This window comes from Lates calcarifer, unplaced genomic scaffold (genome assembly GCF_001640805.2).
Source record: "Lates calcarifer isolate ASB-BC8 unplaced genomic scaffold, TLL_Latcal_v3 _unitig_936_quiver_2287, whole genome shotgun sequence".
NCBI lineage: Eukaryota > Metazoa > Chordata > Actinopteri > Centropomidae > Lates > Lates calcarifer.
In genome coordinates, this window is record NW_026118107.1 from 1 (window position 1) to 11,126 (window position 11,126).

An 11,126-nucleotide genomic window follows, 5' to 3' on the forward strand; every position below is an offset into this window, starting at 1 on the left:
AAGTATCTCAGTGGCAGCCATGTTAAGAGCTGAGGAAACTTCTATATTACTTTTGTTATTATATTATTTCAACATTTAAATCCAGTATCTATTTTGTTAGCTCTCTCCGCAATGAATGGAAGTCAATGCAATGCCCTAAGGATAGCTATGCAAATGTGTGTGTATGTGTGTTGGTTGTTGGGTGTTCTCATGTCTGTCTTGCAAAATGGATCTTGACCTCAATGAGATTTGCTGAACAAATAAAACCAGCCTTAGTGACCGGTCTGACTGACTGACTGAATCAATGACTGACTCACTCACTCACTCATTTACCTTAACTAACTAAATCAACCTCATCTCTCCCCTGTATTCTCTCCACCTACTTTTATGTTGCCTCTCTCCAGCTTAAATCTCCCTCATTCTACATTAGAGATGATCATAACTAACTGAAACAGTGGTCTTCTTTCATAATTCTCTTTCTTCATGTATTTCTTGCACCTTTCCTACAACAAATACAGCACTGATGATATACTGGATAATCATACAGCTGATCATTTGCCCTTACCTGTCCAGCCAGGGTTGAAGTAGGAGTGGTTGGTGAGGTTGATGGGGGTGGTTTTGGTAGACCTGGCTTGGTATTCAGCAGTTAGTGTTTCCCCCTGAACATACAAGTCAGATCTTATTAAACTCACATCTACAAGCTATTTATTTATATGCAAAATCAATCTAATGTCTGGGGCTGTAAAACTATGGAAAGGGTCTACTTTTAAGGATGACAAAGTTTTCTAATTCAGTGAAACAACTGACAATAAACTAAGTATGGGATTTTGCAATGTTTCTTTGAGCTTACATTTGTGACAAATACTGTAACTACTCTACATTTACCAAAAATGGAACCTTTTTCATCCCAGGTTGTTTAGTTTTAACAAAAACTGTTTTGTTTCTTAAATGTTATACAGAATCATTAACGAGCCCTCAACTAAACTTAGCACAAAAAGTAAGGAAATTTGTGTTTGGTAGATTATTTCTTTGTTGTAACAATGTTTCTTGGCAATAACTCTTATACCATTGGAAAGCCTGTTTATTACCCTTTTAAATGGTGCCACATTTGTAAGGAACATGCATTTGTGGGATGAGCAGCAGAGCTGAGTATGTGGGTTGTGCCAATGAAAAATTTGCCAAATGTTCTCTGCCAATGCCAAACAGCTTATTCTGCCATTGGACTTTTGTTTGGTGTTTGGTGGATTGGATGATTGAAGTTTGAAGAAAGAAGACACATTGGCAATTTAACAATTTATTCATTTAACAAACAGGAGCCTCAGTAGCGTCTGGAAGAACCATACACAGCCACAACAGCCTGGCACCTCCTCCTCATGCTGGTCACCAGCCTGGTCACACACTGCTTCAACCAGCATTTGTTGCAAGTCAGCCAACGTGGTTGTGTTGGTCACTCTGGCACGAACAGCACGCCCAAGCTGATCCCATACGTGTTCAATGGGGTTGAGGTCAGGACTACTGGCAGGCCATTCCATCCTGTCCACTCTCAAATTCTGGAGGTAGTCTCTGATAAACCCCACTCTGATGGGGCAAGCGTTGTCATCTTGGAGGATAAAGTTCGGTCCCAGACTGACCCCACGATCCAACTGCCATAGGCAGAATCTGGACTCATATCATCCTGCAAACCTTGACTGCAAATCTGTAGAGGACAACCTACGGTTCCTAAGTGCTGACAGGGTGAGGAAATGGTCACCAGCTTGAAGTTGCAATATCGCACTGGCCCTGTCCAGATCAGTAAAACATGGCATGCCGATTCTTGGAGCAGACATCTACTGACCACTGTAGCAGGGCCCATACTCACAAGACTGGCAGCACCTGGGGGTACCAGAAGCTCAAAACAAGAGTCAGTAGCAACAGCAATATGAGCTGTTTGGCATTGGCAGAGAACATGTGGCGCAACCCACATACTCAGCTCTGCTGTTCATCCCACAAATGCATGTTCCTTACAACTGTGGCACCATTTTTAAAGGGTAATAAACAGGCTTTCCAACGGTATATGGTTCATTGCCAAGAAGCATTGTTACACCAAAGAAATAATCTACCAAACACAAATTTCCTTACTTTTGTGCTAAGTTTAGATCAGCCCAGCCAAAAGAAGACCACGGTTGATAAAAAGATATGGGATGTCTGAAATGCTTTGAGGGTGATAAGCAACAGCGCTGTAAAGTTATAAACCAGGTGAGTTTACCTGTAGGGTGTAGGACACAGAGACTTGAACCTCTCCAGGATAACCCTGGTCTCCATCAGGACTAGTGAGACTCAGCTGTACACCACCTTCCACTGCTGTAGCAAGCCAGATAGCCTGACAAACACATAACAGGTGATGTAAAATAAAATAGTACATTTACAGGAAGCATACATGTAGCTACATGTTGTGGAGTGATGGTGTGGGAAGAACACTTGCATATATTGATTGTATAAATGTATAAATATCAAACTTCATCAGACTTAGAGCAGTCAAGTGGCATATTTTCCACAGTTCTGGTCTTTTTTAGAGCCCCCTTTTTACAATGTTTCTTTCACAAAGTGAATTTTGTTCTAAATGGACTGGGACTATGGAACTGGAGTTATACATTTGTTATACCTTCTCTGAAAATGTTTAGTTCCTCATTGCTCATTTAATGTGTTTGTGTTGTTTATAAATGTAATTGATACCATTTGGATTACCATTCTTTGCATTTGTTCAATTTGACAAGTTTATCCTCAACTGTAAAATTTCAACCTCAGAACAAATCTTTGTCACAATTCTTTACTAACAAAATTTAAGGGATCCTTATTACAAATGTTTCTTTATGTTATGTGTTTAATAAAGTAATTAGAGTCATTAGATCATTTTTGATATCAGCCTCAAAAATCCAAAGGTCAGTCAGGTGCTTGTGTGAACAAAGCCAGAGATGCATTTTAGCTCCATGTGCGAACAGGGACTGTATAGTGGGCTAGCATCTCTTTAATTGTTCTCATTTCTTTTATTTCCTACTTTTCCAACAGGAATCAGATCACCAGTCGATCACAGTCGAACAACCATGTAGTTTAGTTTAGTTTAGTTTAGTTTATTTAAAAGGGGACAGTGCAATTTCATAAAATACATGATTATACATGGTTAAAAAAGCCAGAATTAGCCAGAAGGCTAGTTTTCATCTGTAGTCCCCTGGCCATGATGTAAAAAGGCAATAAAATACATCTACAATAAAAAATACATATACAAACACTTGCTATACAATTAAAAAAAATAAATAAATACGACATCACAACATGACATTTGATCACAACATGACAACAGGCTTATCTTTTAGTGTTGGCAACTGTATGTGTTCATAAGCCACATTTTCAATTTTTTTGTGAAAGCCTTGTATGTTGTAGCCAGTTTAACCTCCTCAGGTACTAAGTTCCACGCACTCGCGCTCCTTAATGACCAGGCCGACTTACTGAAAGTGCTCCTGCGCAGAGGAATGTAACAGTCACCTCTGACAGAGCCTCGAGTGACACGTTCAAGGCTGTTTCTTTGGCTGATGAACTCTGCCAGAGGATCAGGAGCCAATTTATGCAGTACTTTATAAATCAATTTTAAGTCTGCAAATGTGTGAAGACTGTCCCAGTTTAAAATACTGTATTTTTTAAAAATTGCACAGTGATGATAGTGCCTAGGTTTTTTATCCATAACTTTAATTGCTTGTTTGTACAAGACTTCCAATGGTTTTTGTGCACTCTGACCAGCCTGGGACCAACTGGTTAGGCAATAGTTGAAATGACTGAGAATCATCGAATGTAAGTACGTTTTTGCGGCTTCAGTTGACATTTCATTTCGAATTGTGCGAAAATTTGCGAGATTTAACTTGATTTTTTTTACACAATTTGTCAATATGGGCTTTAAAGGAAAGCTGTGAATCTATTATTAACCCAAGATATTTATATTGGCTGATTTGTATTTTTTCTCCATTAACATGTATGTCAGGGTCAGGTGATACTCTATTTATTTTAGTGAAATACATGGCTACAGTTTTAGAAACATTTAGCTGCAGACAGCACTCCTGCAACCAAGTTGTGACACAGGACATTGTTTTAGTGAGTTTAATGGCAACAGTGTCTTTGGTACAACCATGAACAAAGAAAACCGTGTCATCTGCATACATTAAGCATTCAGCTTCAGGACAAACAGTGGGCAAATCATTAATATAAAGACTAAATAAAAGGGGACCTAATATTGACCCCTGAGGGACTCCGGAGGTTAGCGTAAGAGAGTCAGATCTGCAGTTGTTAACTGATACAGATTGTGTTCGATCACGCAGATATGATTCAATCCAGCTCACAGCGTTATGAGAGAAGTTAAATTTTGAGAGCTTGGTAAGAAGATTTACTGTATCAAATGCTTTCCTGAGATCCAAAAACACCGCCCCTACAACTCCACCCTTATCAAGAAAGGATTTTATTTTCTCAATAAAGAGGCATGTACCATTCAGTGGAATGCTTGGATCTGAAACCAAACTGCATGGTGTGGAGAGAGGGGTAGCTGCTGTTTAAATGATGGACAATCTGCTGTGCCACCCATTTTTCTGCGATTTTGGAAATAGCTGGAAGAATGCTTATTGGGCGGTAGTTATGCAGAGAAGTTGAGTCACCGGATTTAAAGACAGGGGCAACAATAGCAGATTTCCAGGCCTTTGGAAAGTAACCCGATGAAATTGAAAGATTAATGATTGAGGTAGAGGCAATGGGAGTGGCAAGAGCTGAACCTAAATCTAAACCATTCACATCTACGGGCAATTTAGGACAGACTGCCAGACCTCAGCCAAACATGAGTATGAATTACCTGCAACTCAGAATTGAACCCTATGAGAAACAAGTACAAAGAGGTGAATATTTTACCACTTAGGTTCTACAGAAATTGTTTGAAGCTTTGTACATACTCATTGAAGTAGACAAAACATGTTCACTTTGTCTTACCTTATTAAAACCCCGCAGCCCTCCATGCAGTGCATTAGGTCCATTGTTGATATCTAGTTGGTACTCTTTTCCCTCCACTACAAAACATCCCCGTGCAATCCTGTTGGCCACACGGCCCACCACAGCTCCCAGGTACCGCTTATCTGACACATAACCTGACAAGACAACACAGGTTACTCTAATTCACCTTCACCAATGTAACGTCTGTCTTACATTGACCTCACATACAGTCCCTCACCTCTGGCCTCTTTAATTCTGAAACTCTACCATCAGAAAAACAAACTTATGTCAAACATTTTGTTTTAATAAGACAGCAACAGCAGCAGTCATTTCTGTAACCTACATTTCTTTTGAATGTGTTCAACAGCAGACTTATTTAAACATAGAAGTAATAAATACAATAACCTAGTGTTGGACTGGCAGCATCTTAAATATGTCATCCTACACTTCAACATTGATGACTGATCATGACTGATTCTGAAAGCCACATGTCCCATTAATGCCTGGGCCAAGAAATCCTATATATGAAGTCTCATGCTATGTGTGGACAGTTACATTCCTCCCTACCTTCCAGGTCATCATAGCCCAAGACTATGTCCTCCATCTGACCATCCTTCCCTCTGCAGAACACAGACCTGATGATGGCACCCAGGGTGAGGACTTCCACCCGCACCTGGGAAGACTGGAGGACCCACAGGTCCACACTGCCCAGGCCAGACACCTGTCCCCACTGCTTATGGCTCACTTCAGTCATCTTAGAGGACTGTATAGAACAGGACATCACCTTAAAGTTCCTCTGCAAACATGTTTTTAAGCATGTAAATATACTCTGCTATGATTAATATTTCATTTAACATGTTTTACGCATAAAAGTAAAAGCAAAAAAATAAATAAATAAATAAAACTCTGACAAGTAGCTATGCTTAATTCCACATTAAGAAATTCTAGATCTATGAACATGCCCCATCCAGCACTGCAGCTTGCGCTAGGTTGACCAGTGAAAGAGCAGTGCGCATCAAGATGGCTAGCGTTAGAGGAAACATTGGAAAGATTCATCCTTGTGTGTTTCAGTCTTGTCAGGCACAGATGAGGAATCTGTTGTGCACCAAAATCAGACATATCAGAATAGTTAAGTGTAGTTAGGAACTGGCAGTGGTTGACACAGCATTCGTGTCCAAGTCCAAGTCTGCTCTGGGCTGGAGGATTCAGGTTCATGTTTAAAGAGATTATTTTTGTAAGTTTATGAAAAATCAGAGTCAAAATCTGAAATCTCTCATTGTAAAGGTATTAAGACCCTTAATACAGTACTTTGCAAAAGTCACTTTGGCAGGAACTCTATCTTTGAGTCTTCTTTGGTTGGTCTCTACAAGCTTTACACATCTGGATTTGGGCAGTTTATCTCATTTCCTCCTGGCAGATCCTCTCAAGACCTTGTATAGACAGGCCTGCCTCTCTAAATGTGCACTCATTTCAGTTTGCCTCAGTTGGACTCCAGTCAAGTTCTAGACTCATCTTAAGGAGGCAAAAAGGATGAAGCTGAACACATATTAATTTTTCAGTTTTAATTCTTAATAAATTTGCAAACATTTCTAAAACATGTTTTCACTTCGTCATTAGAGGTAATTGAGTGTAGACTGATGCACAAAAATGCCATTTAAATTAAAATCTACAAAACAATACTTTCTGAAACCAGTGTATATTTTGACGAAAATATAAACCTACATTGTCTCCAACTTCAGGGTTAGCTCTGTCCCCAACTAATTACTCCTAATGATAACTTAAGGTATGGGCTACAGTGTAACTTACTGACAGTTAGGGAAGTCATGGTACACGAATCTTCCTCAGCATACGCTGTATTTATGCTTAAAGGTATGCAAAACAAGGTACAAGCGTCCAAATAGTGAAAATGCCATTATTGCCGAAAAAGATCTTCACGTGAACATACACAGGTACAAACATAAAAACAGCAAAGCTGTGAAGAGGACAGTAAGTGAACTATTGCTAACTGCTGATATTACACTATGTGACTGTTCATAACCTCAATGTCTCTACAATACAGTCAGCGCCCATGGCTATCGAGAGCTAGCTGCAAATACTGTGGATGGTTCTGCTGTCTCTCACCTCGAAACACGTCCATTAGGTACTTTGAGACTTTGGAGCCCAACGAGTTTACATCCGACTTCCTGTAACGATGACGCGCACATAAAGACGCCACACGTATTCCCTCAGTATGGCCTGACAGGCAGTCAGTCAGGAATATTTTTCAGACACCAAAATGAAGTGACTGAGGCATTTTCAATTCTACCCAGAATTTTCTTTTTAAAGAAAAAAAACCCTCAAGAATTGAAGAAAATACACTGTAGACATCATCTGGGGGAAGACATCGCTTAACTTTATTCTGCTCTCTCTGGAACAAAGCTCTGAAAATGTCAAAAATGCCCTCCCTGAAAAATAGACAGATTTGCTCACAAATTTTAAATGGTATCTAGTTATGTATACACGCAGATATTACATGGAACATTACAGCAATTGTCCATTGACAGATTATTCACTTGATATTGTACAGAACACACATGCTCACCCTTTCCCTATAATTACTAAACTATAAATGCACACTGAAGTGCTTTGGGCACAGTTGTACATGAATTGTATTAGAATGATTGTATATTATATATACAAATTTTAATGGTTGCAGTTCAACATGTTGTGCATGTGGCTTCTTCACAATGCTATAGAGTGGAGATTCATAACCCCCACTCCCATAACCTCCATTTGTACTGTGTAACTGACAGTTCATTTATGTTGATTTTGACGTGGAGCTGCACTTACATTTGTAAGAGTGGACAGTGGGTGAAGACTACTTGTGCTGTGATATTAGTTAAATGAGAGAGTAACTTAAAATTAGGCTGAGAAACCTCTCTGGTTAAAAGTTTGAGATGTGTTGGACCTCTTACCATACCCCGCATTATTGGTTGGAATTGTGCTAGGTTGCACATAGTGTATCCACTAACTGCAATGCCACCAATCAAACATATTATATTGGGTCCTATAGTGTGGTATAATAAAACCTGTTGGCAGCATTTATGTCATATCAAAGTTACTACAAAAAGTTTCAGCGGGTGGATATCATTCTCATCAACATCTGAGTCATAATTACAACCAGCAAACTGAATTTTCTGGAAGCTCTGACTTGTTGCTTAAGTGCCTGAAATGGCAAACAACTTTGGAGTGGTTACATCAGCTGTCGTTCAATTCAACCAAATCTAAATGTAATGGATATAATGCTACATTGTCAATTAATTGTACTCTTATCTCTTACTCCACCAATTTATAGACCACATAACCATCTTGAGTTGTCCCATTACCTAAACGCTTGCAAGTCTTAAATATCTGAACCTTTCTAATCTCTACCATCCATCACACATGACATGACTGTGACATCAGAGTGCTTCAGTCTGACGTGTACAGATGAAAAGAGCATCTTTAGTTTGAGCTATAACTAAAAAGCTAGCACAGTAACATGATACAAATATTCACAGACATTCCTGACTCATGTACAGTACAATTACTGCATGAGCTCAGGACCCTTTAAGAGAAATAACATACCATAAAGGTTCAAGGACTACAGTAGGTCATGCCATGCTCATTTATTGCTTGTTAATGTGGCTCCACTAATAGTTAGGGCCCGAGCAACGAGTTGCGTGGGCCCAACGGGGCCATGCAACGAGTTGCAAGGACCCTCTTGTTTTCGGTCTGTTTATTATTATTAGGGCCCGAGCAACGAGTTGCGTGGGCCCAACGGGGCCATGCAACGAGTTGCAAGGACCCTCTTGTTTTCGGTCTGTTTATTATTAGGGCCGAGCAACGAGTTGCGTGGGCCAACGGGGCCATGCAACGAGTTGCAAGGACCCTCTTGTTTTCGGTCTGTTTATTATTATTATTATTATTATTATTAGGGCCCGAGCAACGAGTTGCGTGGGCCCAACGGGGCCATGCAACGAGTTGCAAGGACCCTCTTGTTTTCGGTCTGTTTATTATTATTATTATTATTATTATTAGGGCCCGAGCAACGAGTTGCGTGGGCCCAACGGGGCCATGCAACGAGTTGCAAGGACCCTCTTGTTTTCGGTCTGTTTATTATTATTATTATTATTATTATTAGGGCCCGAGCAACGAGTTGCGTGGGCCCAACGGGGCCATGCAACGAGTTGCAAGGACCCTCTTGTTTTCGGTCTGTTTATTATTATTATTATTATTATTATTAGGGCCCGAGCAACGAGTTGCGTGGGCCCAACGGGGCCATGCAACGAGTTGCAAGGACCCTCTTGTTTTCGTTCGGTTTATTATTATTAGGGCCCGAGCAACGAGTTGCGTGGGCCCAACGGGGCCATGCAACGAGTTGCAAGGACCCTCTTGTTTTCGTTCGGTTTATTATTATTATTATTATTATTATTTTTTTTCTTCTTTTTCCGCCTCTTTGATCGCCTTTTTGAGGGCCTTAAAATGCGTCAAAACTCCTGAAAATTTGCAGACGCGTCAGGCACGGCGAAAAATTTAAGAATTTAGGGGTCTTGAGCATGGGTGTGGCAAAATGGCCTCGGTAGCGCCACCTACATTTTTAACGGAACAGCCCCTCAAGCCCGTTGCGCCTAAAAATCTGAAAATCTGCACACATATGTAACATCCCATGATGCACCAAAAAGTCTCTTGGAGCCATATTCTAAACCCAACAGAAAGTATTTTTATTTTGACCGGAAGGTGAAAAAATTGTGTGTTTTTGGCCATTTCCAGGGGTCGCTTGAACGCGAACTAGTCCTAGACGCATTATCCGATTGACTTCAAAATTTGATAATTTGTTCTTAAGACATAGACGAAGTTAAATTGCAAAAGTTTCGGACTTTTCATTGAAGGGCGTGGAAGTTATGGCCCCTCAAAGTTCGATCACTCGCCACAAAACAGGAAGTTGCTTTAAATTTGCTATATTTCGGCCATACTTTGTCCAAACTGCATCAAACTTTACAGGATTGTTAATGGTACCTATCTGCACACATCCATATGTCAATATTCATACAATTGTTGTAGCACCACCTATTTATAGCAGGAAATGACATATTTTATAGTGTGATGTCCAGTTTCTAGACGGGTGACCAGATTCACTTCAAATGTTGTCAGGACAGACTTAAGGATTTTTGGAAGACTGGCTCCGAAAATTGTGAGTTTGGGTCGAAGCGTGTGCCGGTTCTGGCCCGTCAAAGTTCGGAAACCCAACTTCCTGTTTGAAACCTCAGATTTTGGGGTAACTTCCTGTTGCGACTCTCTACTTTATCCTACAGATGGAGCCATTGTATTACTCTTTGATGGGTTTTTGGAAAGGGGTCTCTGTGTGTGTGTGTCTGTGTGTGTCTGAGGGGGGAGGGGAAGAGGAGTTGATTGTGTCTGTGAGAAGCTGCCACAGGGAGGTTACAGTCAATAGAGCCATGATCTGTCACAGATGATGAGCTCTGAATAATATTATGACAGAAAATAATTAGCATAAAAGCTTTTATTTAAAATTTTTACATCTGGGAAGTGTGAACTGTTACGCCAGCGTGTGCCCTGCGACCTGCGTTGACCCCGCGGTTGCCGGGGTCCCGCGGTCGCCGCTCCCCCGACGGACGCCGGGTGCGAGGGCCCGTTCAACGCTGCTCGCAGCTTTAATTATTATTATTATTATTTTTTTTCTTCTTTTTCCGCCTCTTTGATCGCCTTTTTGAGGGCCTTAACATGCGTCAAAACTCCTGAAAATTTGCAGACGCGTCAGGCACGGCGAAAAATTTAATAATTTAGGGGTCTTGAGCATGGGTGTGGCAAAATGGCCTCGGTAGCGCCACCTACATTTTTAAACGGAACAGCCCCTCAAGCCCGTTGCGCCTAAAAATCTGAAAATCTGCACACATATGTAACATCCCATGACGCACCAAAAAGTCTCTTGGAGCCATATTCTAAACCCAACAGAAAGTATTTTTATTTTGACCGGAAGGTGAAAAAATTGTGTGTTTTTGGCCATTTCCAGGGGTCGCTTGAACGCGAACTAGTCCTAGACGCATTATCCGATTGACTTCAAAATTTGATAATTTGTTCTTAAGACATAGACGAAGTTAAATTGCAAA

At 40.6% G+C, this 11,126-nt stretch overlaps 1 protein-coding gene across 1 annotated transcript; it reads right to left on the bottom strand.

Annotated features, from left to right (window-relative positions):
- Positions 1–544: 544 nt before the first annotated feature.
- LOC108880397 (galactose mutarotase) lies at positions 545–7,199 on the bottom strand (the record flags this gene model as incomplete). The annotated part of the gene is made up of 5 exons (XM_018671895.2): positions 7,099–7,199; positions 5,545–5,740; positions 4,978–5,132; positions 2,225–2,338; positions 545–638 (listed from the first exon to the last, which is right to left on the bottom strand). Coding segments are annotated over exons 2-5 (550 nt in total), but the record flags the coding sequence as incomplete, so codon positions are not given.
- Between the last annotated feature and the right edge of the window lie 3,927 nt (positions 7,200–11,126).